This window comes from Pteropus medius, unplaced genomic scaffold (genome assembly GCF_902729225.1).
Source record: "Pteropus medius unplaced genomic scaffold, Ma_sr-lr_union100, whole genome shotgun sequence".
NCBI classification, from domain to species: domain Eukaryota; kingdom Metazoa; phylum Chordata; class Mammalia; order Chiroptera; family Pteropodidae; genus Pteropus; species Pteropus medius.
Window position 1 is genome coordinate 1,345,877 of NW_024349801.1, and position 14,652 is coordinate 1,360,528.

The 14,652-nt window shown below is 39.9% G+C and overlaps 1 protein-coding gene across 2 annotated transcripts in view; it reads left to right on the plus strand.

Moving 5' to 3' along the window:
• CEP89 (centrosomal protein 89) overlaps window positions 1–14,652 on the plus strand; it is a 65,423-nt gene that overhangs the window by 8,850 nt on the left and 41,921 nt on the right. The window contains exons 1-5 of one of the 2 annotated variants that reach the window (XM_039888600.1): window positions 1,749–1,910; window positions 4,617–4,726; window positions 10,189–10,291; window positions 13,681–13,709; window positions 14,473–14,515. In XM_039888600.1, the coding sequence (XP_039744534.1) occupies window positions 4,676–4,726; window positions 10,189–10,291; window positions 13,681–13,709; window positions 14,473–14,515 (226 nt within the window). In that variant the 5' untranslated portion in view covers window positions 1,749–1,910; window positions 4,617–4,675. Of the gene's footprint in view, window positions 1–1,723; window positions 1,911–4,616; window positions 4,727–10,188; window positions 10,292–13,680; window positions 13,710–14,472; window positions 14,516–14,652 lie in introns of those variants that run through there. The other variant, XM_039888599.1, reaches the window with a different exon arrangement.

Here is a 14,652-nt window from a genome sequence, read left to right on the forward strand (position 1 = left end):
GTTTATGGCCGGAAGGACTCAAGTACAGTGGGGAGTCATAGGAGATGGGGCTGGAGGAGTGGGCAGGGGCCAGGCTGGGAACGCCTTTGGGGTTCTGTTCGAGGTTTGGTGTTGCTCCCGGAGGCAGACACTGAGGGCTTTAAGGGCTTGTGGCAAGGGGGTGGGGAATGCAGGATCAAATATGCCTTTTATCTTTCATGTTTATTCAATTTTGGTTTTTGTTTTTGTTTTTACATACCAAATATTCTGTTGTGTAGTGATCGCTATCAGTCTTTTCTTTGTAGTTTGTCATCATTGCCAAATCTAGAAAGACTTTCCCTACTACAGCATTATAGAAGTGCTCGTGTATTTTCTTCTAGGACATGTTTATATTTTTGGTTTCCGTATTTTAATCTTAACTCCATTGTGAGATGTTTGAATATAGCTTGTTTCTTTTCCTGGTAGGAATTATACTTTGGCTGAATAAGAACTGAAGCTGAGGATATGATTCTTACATTTATTGGAAAGAATAAGCAGATATGGCCATCAGAGGAAATTTGAGAAGGAAGACTGTTGACCCAGGGGATGGGCTGCATTAGCCCCAATATATTTTAAAATGTATAGTTGAAGTAGTTAAAACAGAGGAAGACTGGGTCAGTAATAGAGAGGTGTGCATGAATGCCCTCAGTGAACTAGTGTTTGTAAGCATATCGAATCTCTAATAAAGGCAGCCCCACAGATCAAAGAGGAAAGCACTCAATAGTACATTTATTAGCAACAGTGGAGAAAGATATCAGCTTTGAGCCTCACCTAATTCATATAGAAAACAAATTCCTGTTGAATGAAAGGATCGATCTATATACATACATAAATAAGGCCATGAAATCCTGTATCTACTCTTATCAAAACTCAGAGCTAAGCTAAGAATTTAGAAGATCAAAAATTTTTTTTAATCATGTATGTTAAAATATAAAACTAATAGAATAGGAAAAATATAGTAAATATGAAGTCAAGGTTTTAATTTTAGTAAATTAAAAAATTAATTTCAAATTGGAATGGACATACTGGAAGCAAAGTAGATAAATTGACAAAGGACGTGAACTGACCATTTACACTAGAGGAACTATGATTTGCACACAAATACATGGAAAATATTCAGTCTTGGTAGGAAATGCACATTTAAACAGTGAGATTTAAATTCTTTTGGCAAATTGTTACAGATTGGAGAAATGATCTGTGAAATAATTTTGTGTGGTTTGCATGTAGACCCACAAAATGTTTATACCATTTGACTCAGCAGTTTTACCATATGGTTGTTTGTTTTATAGGACTAATTCTAAATACAGAAGAGATCATATACACATAGATGTCCCTTACAGGGTTATTTATAACAGTGAAAATTGGGAGCCGGAAACCATAGTCAGGGGAATGGTGGACTAAACTGGTATAACTACTTGAGTCTTATAACATTTGACTTGAAAAACTTGTTAACAACGAGGCAGATTGTTTCTGTGCATGATAAGAACTATAAGAACCTAGGTAAAACTAGGAAGAAATTTTAAGAGTGTGCAGAGAGATGGAATAGTGGATGACTTAATCATTTAGTTTATATTTTGTAATGTAGTTATAATACTTTTATGGTGGGGGCTCAGAGGCAGAGCATTTAATACAAATATCTATACCGATGTGAAGTGTTAAGTGGTTGGTTTATTTATTTATTTTTCTCTTTAATGTTCTGCTATAGACCAAATTGGCAGAGTGAGATGGGAAGAAGACCTTCTCTGCCATCCTTTGAAATGCTGTGCTACGAGGAGGAAGAGAACACTGACTTGAACTTGTCATCTAGCTACAAGGAGTCGGGGGATGTCATTGCTCGCAAAGAAGAGGGAGATCTTGGTGATGCTGTGTATGCTGTGCCACACAGAAACCAGGTGTTTGTCACATTCCAGAATTTCTTCTGCACCTTGACATTTATTTATAGTAAATTGCGTAGAGTGCATTAGTAAGGACTTTCTTTTCTCTCTTCTGCCTTTGATGGCTTTTGTTTTGGGGCTTATTTTTCTAACGTGTCCAATCTCATTTTCTATCTGGTTAGGCTAGAATTTAGAACTTTTCCTTTATCTGTCAAAGATAAGTCCTTCAAAGACAGAAACATCTTTACGTTCTCAATGTAGATTTCCATCTGATACTAAGAAATCTTGCTCTTTTCTTTGACCCCAAAAGCTAATTTTCCTGTTACTTTTCCAATATCAGTACGCACATTACAACCTTTCTTCAGATTCATGCCTGACAAGAGGAGTGTCGTCATTTGTCTCCACAGGAGCTGACATTCTTTGAGTGGTTACCTTATGTGAGTCTCTTTTTCAAGCTCTTGCATGTATCTGTCTCGATGAGATAGAATCCATTTACGACCCTGACACACGTGGGAAACTGAGGTACAGAGAGATTGAAGGAGCCCATTTTTCCACCACACTCAGCTGCTCTGATTTAAACTCTGCTCCCAGGGTTTTGAAACCTGGACAGTGCCATTTCTTTAATGGCAAAAGACAGCAGCACAATTCCTTTTTCTTTCCCTTTGTTTCACCATCACTATAACATGGTAAGTAAGCATAGTGACTATACATCTAGACTTGCAGCATCAAAGTATATTCATATTGATTATACTGTATCGATCACCCTCCAGTATATTGAATCATATTTTAAATGCTCCTGGGGAACTTATTTTGAGGAATCCATATGTGAGTATTTCATGAACTAACATATACAGACTTTAACATGCAGAGTTTAGGTTTCTCTATAGCGGGGAGCACTGACACATGCAGCTGGCTGCCAGGAGCCCAGAGGAGAGCCTTCTGCAGAACTCTGAAAGGCCGAGATGAAGTCCCACTGTTTCTCAGTCTGCACACTTTCGGGCTAGTGTTTTGGACTGAGCTTACAGATAGGGTTGTGTCACCAGACTATTTTGGAAGTGAGGCCTGCTACCACATTTCCCTTAGAAAAAGAGATTGTACTGACCTATACAACTTTCTTTGTCATTAGCAAGGCAGATATTTTATGTTTTAGGCAATTCTGCCATGGTACCTCTAGGACCCATGCACAGTAGGGAAAATTTTTTTATTTTAAAATTTGAAAAGTAGAGCAAGACAGCTAACAATATCAGATTTGGCGAGGCCACGGAGGAACTCTAATGCTGGTGAGAGTGTCGTCTGGTACCACTACTCTGGAAAACTGGTACCATCCATTAAAACTGAATGTGTGTATTGTCTATAACTCAGAAAAAAAGACAATCGAAAAGTAAGAAATAATATAACACATTAATGTTCTCATTCTCCAGAATGAGCAAGTAATGACATCTTGCCTTTTTTTTTTTGCTTCAGATTTTTTTAAACAAAAGAAGTAAAATTACAGTTAGTGTTGAATTCTTTGTCTCCCATTCCTCATCCATCTCTGGAAGGCCATCTTCTCTTGGATTTAGAATGTATTCTAGAAGTCCGTGTTTTTATTTTTTTACTACAAGTAAGCATCAGTAAACAAATATGATATTCTTTTTTATTTAATTGTACAAAGGTCACTATACTGAACGGTTCATTTCACCTCTTGGCTTTTTCACTCAGCATTACAGTTCTGAGATGGATCCATGTTACTCTATCTACTCACCTGCTTATGAAAATGTTAGGTTATTTTCTTGCACATCTGGCACATGTACCTATGTTTGCTGGATCACGCTATTAGGTATTGCCAAATTGTTCTCCGGAGCAGTTGTTCCCTTTTGCCTTCCCACCAGCACTGTATGCATGCCAGTCTCCACATTGCTGTACATCCCAGCCAGCAGGAAAGCTCTTTCCTTTACAACCCAGGAAACAGAGGTGTTTTACTAACTGATTGCAACTGAAAGGTTTCATCATAACCTTTACGTTGTGCTGGCCAGTTGCAGGTGCCATGAATTAAAGGGTTCTTAAGCTGGAAAAGATTTCAATTTCCCATAGACTTACAGTTAGTTTTTTTCAGGAGGGCAGTAGACAGTCTTGGGAGGAAGACATATTGACCTTTCCTGAGCATTAAGTTATGCCAGGCAGCGTACATGTACCATTTCATTTACTTCACACCCTTGGAGGAAAGTGTGTGAAGAAATAGGATAAATGACTGGCCCAAGGTCAACCAACCAACCACCTAGTGACAGAAGCAGGATTCAAACCAGGATGACCAATTTGCCATATTTAGAATTAAAATTTGTGTTTGCAGGCCTGTGCCTATCAAGAATATGTCTTAGACGTAAAGCATTTTTTTTTTTGAAACAGGCCAAATATTCTTAAATTTATTCTGTGATTAAAATATATGCCTTTGAAAAAATAGGTGTGTAGAGCATGTAAAACTGCTATTTTATCACTAGATGGCACCAGCTCTGAAGGAGATATTGCCTACAGGGTACATTTTAATTAAAAAAAGTAAAATTGCCTTCCCTGTATTTACTATAGACTTTCTGTAATCTGAGGCAAATAATTTATAATTTTATTCTTTTCTATGAATTTTTCATACTTCCTTTAAATAGTTGTCAAAACTAGTAAGATAAGAAAACAGAACCACCTAAGCAGGCAATTTGGATATAAGTCTATACCTCATGCCTCTCTCTGTTTCAGGGTAGTCTGGGCTAACATCTTCATGTGAAGTATGCACCCGCTCAGAAATGGCCTAACAAATGGAAAGCAAGTCTTGTTTTCAGCAGTTTTCTTGTTGGTGCAACCCAAAAGTAAGGCTGGAGGGGAAGAGGGGTACATGAATTTGTTGTCAGTTCACGCAATGCTAGAGACCAGTGGACAGAGCAATGCCACGGGTTTTCAGGGACCTGAGTTCAAGTTCCAGCTTCTCTACTTCCCAGTTGTATAACTTGGATAAGTCAGATAACTTCCCTGTGCCTTAGTTTCTTTATCCTATAAAGGACTATGTTAGGGAGGAGACTGTCTTTGGGCAGGTAAATAATTCAACAGATCTTTATCGAATATCCAGTGAGTACCAGGCGTTGTGCCAGGTGCTGGAGAATCAGTATAAGACCATAGCCACACAATTAATAGTAATCCATTATAATTATGATAAGCATTACAAAGGAAGGTTATGGGTGTCGTGAAACCATATAGTGGAGGACTTAACCTTCTCTGAGAAGACTGCTGAGAGTGACAGCAAAGAGCTGAGGGGTTATAGCCTGCTTTCTTCTCCCCTTTGAGATTACTTGATCTTTCTGCGTGATACCTTTGTAGGTTTATTCTTCATCCTTTGAAGTTCAGTACAGCACCAGAATTCAATGTAGTTTTTCTGCCCTTTTTCCTGAAAGTTAGTTTATAATTTAATTCAGACATAGATTATCATCTCTATTTTATTTTCCTCCCCAATTTTATCTTTGACAACTTTTATCATCTATTCATTCTGTTCTCCCATGGGAACACTAGTTATGCATTTGTTAGATATCCTTTATTTGTCTTCCATGTCTATTATATTTTCTATAATCACTTGTCCCCCTTTTTTCTTTTCAATGTTACTTTGTGATTTCCTCTTGTATACCCTCCATATCTCTCTTTCAGCACTTTGTCACTGCTTTAGTGCTTCTGGTATAGCTTTTCCCTCTGTATTGGTTTTACTTTTCCTTTTGTTTTTTGAGTGCTGCCAGTCTACTTTTCACATCTTTCTGTTGCCATATTCCTTTTCTTGATCTTCCTGAATCTCTTCTTTGAGCTCTTTGTGTCAGTTTGTGTTGCCTTTCATTTCTTTGAGGGTATACAGGCTGGGTCCTGGACAGTAAAGGCAGGCTCTCTACAAGTGTCTCCCTTTAGTTTCTTCTCCCTGGAAATAACTGTAGTTTTCCTGGGCCTGTCCACACCCTTGCTCTCATTGCACCATTAGAGGGTCACTGTATAACTATGACATTGATTTTTGGAGCATCTACATGCCTAAAGTCTGGCAGCTTTTGGCATTCTCCCTCTGTTCCAAATTTCATAGATTTGGCAGCTGTATTTTCCAGTTTATGGTTTGGAACTATGGACATTGACTAAGCTTTCTTTCCCCTCTCCCCATTCTTTTGATCGATTTCAATAGATTTTAAGAAAGGAGAGTGTAGTCTAAATGCCTTGTTACCATTTTCAAATAGAAATCACCAATACAATGTTATTGAAGCTCTCTGTAATGCTATTGTTATTTGTAGATTTATAGAGCATGTTGTCATAAAATGCGATGTAATCATTCATTGGTTCAGGTATTCATCTATCCGAATGCCAACAAGCTAATATTTAGCTTGGATGGAGACCCAGAGAAGAATTATTCATGGAAGAGTAAATTAGTTTGCCATAAGCTTGGATGGAGACCCAGAGAAGAATTATTCATGGAAGAGTAAATTAGTTTTCTCTAGTAATTTCTGGAGGCCAAGAAATACCAGACATTCTTTTGCTGCTGCTGTTGTGGATTAGGAATGTTCCCTCTCTCTCTCTGCAGTTTTAATTTTTTTTTTTAATTTTATTTTTGTTATACAGGTAACATATGAATACACACTTCTTATAAAAACTTTCGATACTGCACATAAAGCAAAAGCCCACCCCAGGACCCTGCTGTTCCTTTTCCTGTCCTCCTCTGCTCTCCGGGAGAAGCCTCTGTGGTCACTTTTATCTCTGTATCATTTGTTGGCCTCAAATAATGGAATAGACAAACAAGACTTAAATAATAGATGTTTAACTCTCTCACCTAACAAACTCAAGAGGTACAAGATTCCAAAATTGTTTCAGCTGCCTATCAAAGGCTGGCTCCTAAGGTTCCCTTGGCCTCCTTGCCACGGTCACCAGTGGGTATGGCAGGTCCTGGTCCCAAAGCAGAAAAGAAGAAATGGGGGAAAGTCCTTTGCTTCAAGCTGCTCTGTGTTTATTATGGAGAACTTTTTTTCCTGGAAGCCTCCCATCAGGAGTCTCATTGGTCACATGCTCATCCCTTGACCAATTACTGGCCAAAGGGCAGAGGACTACCATGATTCACAGCTTGGGGCTAGGCCCCTTTGCACCAAACCAAATCAGGATCCTCTGAGCCCAGTAGAAAAGGGGCACTGATGCTGAGCGGCAGCGCTGCAGTGCCTGCCGTGGCACAACCTCTGCACCTCTGTCTGCATTTATGTATACACATCTGTGTGCAGATAGACACGTCCACTGTCAGTTTATGTGCACATAGGTTGCTGGCTCTGCTTTACCAATGTGAGCACCTCTGTGTGAGCTCTACCCCTATTGAGAGCAGTAAAGGCCAGGATAACAAGTAAGGCATGAAACCGTCACTCCATCCAATTTACAGAAGCCACTAAAAGAGAGTGAGCTCTTCTATCTTCTAGGGTTAGGGTCTCCTCCATGCCACAGGTACAGAAGCATGGATTCCCAAACCCTCAGTTTACTTGCCCTAATGTACCAAGTCAGGGGAGGTCCAACATGTGGACCTGCAAAGGTCCCAGTGCAGGCCCGCATGGTTTCTGTACCTTTCAAATCTAAACCGCCCCTCCCAGTTGTTCCTTGATTCACTGCGCATTTACCACACTCTTACCAGGACTTTACCCCAAGCTGGAGCTAGCTGGCACCTTATGTTACTCTGCTTTCAATGGCCGTATAATGCATTTTGGGTACGGTTCTTCCGTTAGCGTTAATATGAGGAGAGGCATGTGGGGACGTGACCGTCCCACTCTGGGCTGGGCCCTGTGCATCATAAATCACTGCTGGAACTCAGAGTCATCTCACTCTTACAGTCACAAGAATCTGGACACTGCAGCCTCCTGGCTATGTCGTCGGGTTGTCCAGTATCTTGCTTTCATCTTTAAGCACTGGAATACTTCTGATGTCACAGATTAGTCTTGCAAATTTTGAACGTTATATGCATGAAATCATAGAACATGTAGTTTTTTTGCATCTGACCACAGTTAGATGTGTACAAATTTAAAATTGTATCTTTCTAGCAAATCGAATATTTCGTTACCAAAGTGAACCTCTTTATCTCTAAAAATGTGTTTTGCCTTATGTCTGTTTCATCTGACGTTCTCCATCTTTCTTTTGTTTGTTATTTGCATCGTTGGTTTTTTTTTTTCATTAAATATAAAAAGACTAAATGGTCCAGTAGAAAGACAGAGGGGAAGTTTTTCAAATTCAGTTAACAAAAACTATATGCTGAATCGTATACTTTAAATGGATGAATAGTATGGTAGGTGAATTATATCTCAGTAAACCTGTTTTAAAAAACTATATGCTGTTTTTAAGACACAGCTGAACATAAGGATATAAAAAGGTTGAAATTAAAAGATAAATAAAGCAGACCATGCAAATAACAAACAAACGAAAGATGGTTTAAATTTGCCATCTTACTTTATTTTTCCTATTTGTCCTGTTGTTGTATATCTTTTTTTTCTTGCTTTTGGATTGATGATTTTTTAAGTTCTATTTCTTTCTCTCTACTAGTTTGCAAGTTATACCGTTTTTTCTCTAATAGTTACCCTAGAAAGTACAGCCTATTTTGCTTTTTAAAATCTGAGTTGGTATCCTACCCAGCAAGAAGATGAAGGAGCCCAGGACAAGTGCGCAGACAGATGAGAGAAAGGCCATTGATATATTGAATATATATAAAAGGTTTACAAACCATAAGTATGCAGCTCAGTGAATTTTTACAAAGTAGCCACCACCCAAATTAAAAACAAAAAACGAAAAAACACCAGAAGTTTCTCTTTGCAATCAAGAAGAGATCACTCTTTCCCCCAGAGTTAACCACTGCCCTGACTCCAAGAGTAGATTAAATCTTAGAAAATAATGTTAGATTAGTTTTGCCTATTCTGAAGATTCAATGAATTTTATAATATAGTATGTATTTTGGAGGGTTTTTGAGACTCCAGTTATTGTACATAGCAGTTCATTCCTATTGCTGTATAATGTCTCATTGGACAACTACTCCATCCAATTACTTTTTCATTTTACTGATGATAGCTATTTGGTTGTTTCCAGTTTAGGGCTCTTATGAGTAGTGCTTCTATGAACATTAGTGGATGTCTGTATATATTTCTGCTGGGTGCGTACTGAGGAGTGGTATATATGTTGTCAGCCTTCGTGCCAGTAGACACTGCGCAGCAGTTTTCCATAGTAGGTTATCTTTTTGATTATATTCGAGTCCCCTTAGCATTTCACATTTCCTTGATAATAGTAAGTAGCTTAATATATCTTTGACGGGGTGAGCAAGGTAGTTGGTTCCCAGGAGTTAAAAACTAAGAGGTCGTTTCTTTTTTCTTCCTTCAAATGATGATTACAGTGGGAGACCTGTCTGCCACTCCCAAGCTGGGTCACCTTGGAGCCCGGTACACAGAGCCTGGTGGGCCTAACGGTCTTTGCTCTTTGCCCTGAAATGCTCCAATGCATCTTGCTGGTCAGTGCTGCCACCTCCCTGCCAACCTTCAGGATGGCTCTTCTGTTGTCTGTAGCACAGCACAGCTAAGCCAAGCTGATCACATAAGATTTTAGTGAAGAATCAGGATAACAGAAGGGAAGCCAACCCAGAGAGCACCAGGCTGAATTAGCTTATTGTACAAGACACGGTTCCCTGCTCTTTCCCTTGGGTTGCCTCTGTCCCTGACTCCCAGAGCCCAGCCAGTGAGGCTGTCTCTGCTCTTCATGGGTGGTCCCATTCCTGGCCCACAGGTCTGCAGCCCTGCTGCCATCCAGTACCTACATAGGAGACGCTCACAGACAGTGGAGGGGAGGGTTCCATTCCATCAGGAAATGTTTACAGTGGACTCACATAGTCAGCGAACATAACGGACATTGATCCCAAACGGTTGCCTGACTAAGGGTTCTCACAGGGCAGGTCGGCAGCTCTTGTCCCATGTAGAGATGATAACGCAGGATCGGTACCAGGGTAGAGTGGTGCTGGGTACTATGCACAGCAGGCCAGATGCGGCCCTTTTTTCTGGATCGGTCCCTGGCAGGAATGAGGAAGAGAGGCTGCCCAAGTGAGACATGGAGTTCTTGGTGGCCTAAGCATAATTCAAATGGTAGTGACACTGGGCTTTTCCTGAGGGACTGAAGTTTCATCCAGCCCTGCCAGGTATAGTCCCTTTGTGTCTCAGAGAGGGAGGTGGCACTGAGGAAGTGTGGAATAAGTCATTTGAGTTTGCTAGGAGGAAATTTGATCACACGTTTCCTCCTTTGTCTTTTGTACCAAAAGGTTCCATCGTCACACGAGGTGGACAGTGAAGATGAGGAAAATATTTCTAGGCAAGATGGATTTCCAAACTCACCTCTTTTACCACAGCGTACACAAAAAAAAGGTAAAAAAAAAAAAAAAAAAAAGGTTTTTCAAAAAATATAAAAACATTTATGACAATAAAAATTGGTTAATTTGGGGGAACATATAGCCATTGCACCTCCATTCTGTGATTCTGTGGTTACAAGTAGGAATATTCCTGAATTTTATTTTCTCTGAAGATAAGTTACTCCACAATCAATCTAGATGTCCATTTTGTCATCTCTGTCAGCCCTGAGAGGACACATGGGGAACAGGGTAGGGGCTCAGACTCTGAAGCTCTCCACACTCTTCCCCTCTCCTCCTGGGTGCCTGGTGTTGCAAGGGCGGTTGCACAGTGGTCTCCATGGAATGAACTAGTGAGGTTAGCTGTCTTGTTCACTATGCAATTGGCAGTGCCTGGAGCAGGGCCTGGCCCACAGTAAGCTGTCACTAAAGGCCTGTTGGATGAATGAGTACATGGACATGTTTATAATACAACTCTAACTGTGCATTACCCACTGTCTGGCACAGTAAGAGAATTCAACGCATCATAGCAAAGGTAGGGAATAGTTTTCAGATTCTTGCTCACAGATGTCATCCGCTTTTGCTTCTTTGGTCTCCATAGTGCCCTCCCACTGATGCTTTCTCTTTCTCCTCCACAGCCAAATGTGTCAAAAGACACATCTCCCCACACTCCCTTCCCTGACCTGACAGTGTCTCCTCCACCCACTCCATTTTGACTCTGCTTCTATTACTCCCCCAGACCAGTGACCTTCATACTGCCACACACGGTAGATGGTGTTCTGGCTTCACCTTATTTGACTTGTCAGGAGCATTCCACACAGATCATTTTTCCGCTATTTTAAAATAATCTCTCCCCTAGTTTCATGACTTCACGCTTTTCTTGTTTGCTCCTGCCTCTCAGGGGGCCCCTTCATTTCCTTTGCAGGCACATCTTCCTCTACCTGCCCATTAAATGTTGGAGTTCTCCAAGGCCCAGGCTAGGCCCTTCTCTCTACTCTTCTAAGTAATCACTCTCTGCCCTCCTGCTTCCAGTACCACTTAATCCATGTTATGTCCATCTTTCTTCTCCCAGCTCATGACCCCATGTAACTAGCTGCCTGCTGTTTGATTATTCCTTCACTCAGCCAGCAGATGTATGTATATAGATGGAGTGCCCACTATGTTTTGTCACCATGGTAGCAGCCAGAGCAATCTTTTCAAAACACGAATCTGGCAGTTTCCCCACCTAAACCCCACATACCCCCGTACCCTTTTTATTTGCATCTCTTTAGTGGTTTCCCACAGCCACCGAGACCTGCCAGGCCTGTCCCTGCTGACCATTCTCCAGCCACTCTGGTCTTCTTTTATTTCCTTGATTGCGTGATATCTCTCCTGCCACTGGGCCTTTGCACATGCTTTTCTCCTCCCTACCATCTAATAACGTCTGTTATATATAGACTTGTGTAAAGGGGTGGGGTGTGGCGTTGTATGTATCCTTGACTTTTTATATGTTCAAATATATTTGAAAGGAAACATACCCAACTGAGAACCTCTTGAGAGGGGTAGGGTTCAGAGGACAGTTTTGATTTCTGTATTGTTAGAATTTTTGACAGCATGAACATAGTCATGTAGTGTGACTTTTCTTTCTATAAAAATTTGAGAGCACCTGGCATGGCATCTCGTATGCAGTAGGATGCCCAATGTAAGAAACCTTTGTTGTTATTTTAATAGTTTATACCACCTTCCTGTAGAGTTTGTATGAATGAGAAGGGTGAAGACTCTGGAAATCTTTCTGAGAAGTGACAAATGAGAAAAGAAAATGAAATATATATGCAGAGCCAAATGAACTGCATATACATTAAATACCAAAGTGAACTTAGGGTGATATAAATTCCAAGTTTAATCTTCATTGGGTTCTTTTTCTGAAAAGCTGATGACTGAGATAAAATAGAGATCATTATTTTCTTTGCAAAAATAGGCTTATTGCCCTTTAAAACCTTTTTATCATAAGTTTTCAAACGTGTTGAAAAGTAGAGAGAATAGCAAAATGAATTTCCATGTACTCATCACCCACCTCCTACAACTGTCAGCATTTTACCATTTTTCTTCATTTAATCCCCTGCCCCTCCCTAACTTTATTTTGTGAAGAATTTAAGAGGGACATAGAGGATTCCATTAAATATGAAAGCAGTACAGCTGATGTAACATTGTAAGATACCAAATCAAAACTATTGTAAAAGAATTATTTAAAATGTAAATTCTTTCTGTTTGTATTAGTTTAAATATTTAGTCATCAGAAATTTATTCAGCATCTACTATGTGCCAAAACAATGGCGCCACAGGCCCTTTCCCTCACATTCTAGTTGCAGGGAAGGATGTGCAGATGGAGAGCTGCCTGGGTGCTAAGGCAGGCGGTAGAGGCGGGCACGAGAACCAGAGGCAGTTAATGTTGTCTGCTGGTCGTAGAAGGTGGCAGAGAGAGGAGGTTTCATTAGGCTGGACTTGGAAGAACTGGGTAGGATTTCATCTGGTGCCCCAGTCCAGGCTGCCCCGGGATACTTGATCAAAAGCAGATTGGTTCAAAACAATGGATCAAGATGACTTTTTTGGTCAAGATTAAGCTCCTCGTTGATTAGTTGTTCAAGCATTGGTAATTATAATGAACTGGGAAGCATATATATCATCTTTTATGCATCTTTAAGCATTTTTTGTCTGCCTTTCTGAATTCTATAGGTTTTTTCTACTTGTTGCTTCTAAAAAATTTGTTTTTAATTTATTTTCAGCCAGTTATTTCTGCCCTGCAAATTAATTGTGGAAAGTTAAAAGCAACCAACTTTTAAAAAGTTGAAAGTTCAGCTTTTCACCACAATAGAGGGTACAGGCAAACTGGGACACAAGGTCGCCCTGTTCACGGAGTATCTTAATCACGAATGTGTATTCGTAAATTGAAAATGAGTTGCTGGGCAAGATTTGTTTTCATCTATGTCACTGAGGCAGTTTGCCTCCAGGAACAATTACTTTTTTACCAAGTCAGATGTTACTTCCCACCAGGGTAGGCCGAGCCTTTTTGGGGAATGGCGGGTGGAACATGTGGAGAGAACACAGGGCGGGCCTATGTCGGAGATGTGGGAAGGAGCCCTGCATGGGAAGGGCTCAGAGTCACGCTGAGGAGTTTGGCCTGAGATCTGCAGTACTGTGAGCCATTGAAGGTGCTCAGGGATGAGCGGGGTAGACAGAGATGAGCAGTTGAGAGTCGGGTGCCCGGCCTTGCTGCAGGACCAGCTTGCCATGTGACCTTGCAAAGCCTGTCCCCACTCCAGGCCTCATTTAGCTCCTCTGTAGAAGGTAAGTTTCTGTGATTGTATTCTCTCCCGAGTTGTCAAATGTCTTCATTTGCTTTAAATTTTTTTCTCTCTTTTTTTAAATCAGATGGTCAACACTCTTTTCTGAATTTAAAGGTAAGATTAGTTTTTTAAAAATTGATTTTTCTCAACAGATAGAATTTCCACCATAATTTTTAAACATCTTTTGTGATTTGTGGGGAAACAAATCTTCCCTTGAGCGTTCTTTCCCATCGAATGTTTCTTTTGGAATACTTTAAAACCATGAAGAAACTCATATTTGCCATTTCATTTTGTTTAAAAATGAAAGTAATATATTGAGAGGTTAGAAATCACAAAATTTGTAGAATGAATAGACACTAACTAATTTGCAAACGTAGAAATAGTTCTAACTTGTTTTTAGTTGTGCCGTGTCATAAGAATTTAAAAATTAAACATTTCTCAGTAGAGTTAATTTATAACCATATCTACTTTTTCAGCATAAATTAGGAACTTAATATCAGACTGATGTGTAATGAACAAAAGTTCAAAGCCTCTACTTTCCTCTAAGTTTTGTGTTAAAAGCAAGATCTCATACTCTTTTCTTAGCACCTTGAAAACATGCTTTTCTGCAATTTATGGGGTCTTTTTGCATATCCCAAGGAGAAAGGCCCAGTTGGAGTTTGCTTTGTGCATCTCTGCTCACCTCTTGCAGCCATAGCACGTACTTTAGAATGTGAACTGATGGCCTGTTATTCATGAGACCTGCATATAAAGACTCAGTGACTGAACTCAGGGGCAGAAAGGCAAGAAGAAAGTTCAAACAGATGATGCTAAGATTATTATTATTATTTTTTAAAGATTCTTAATTCATTACTCTTACTTTTTTTTTTTCTCCTAGGATGAAAAACCGCCATTGCGTGAAAAACCTCCACCATCCCCAGGTATTTGCCTTTTGAATTTCATTATGATTGAAAAGGTTATAGTTTTACAGACTACCTAGTATAATCTCATCTAAAATAAAGATCACTTTTTTTTCCTGTAAAGACTACTGCTTTTGTCCTATTACTGGAATTGGGAA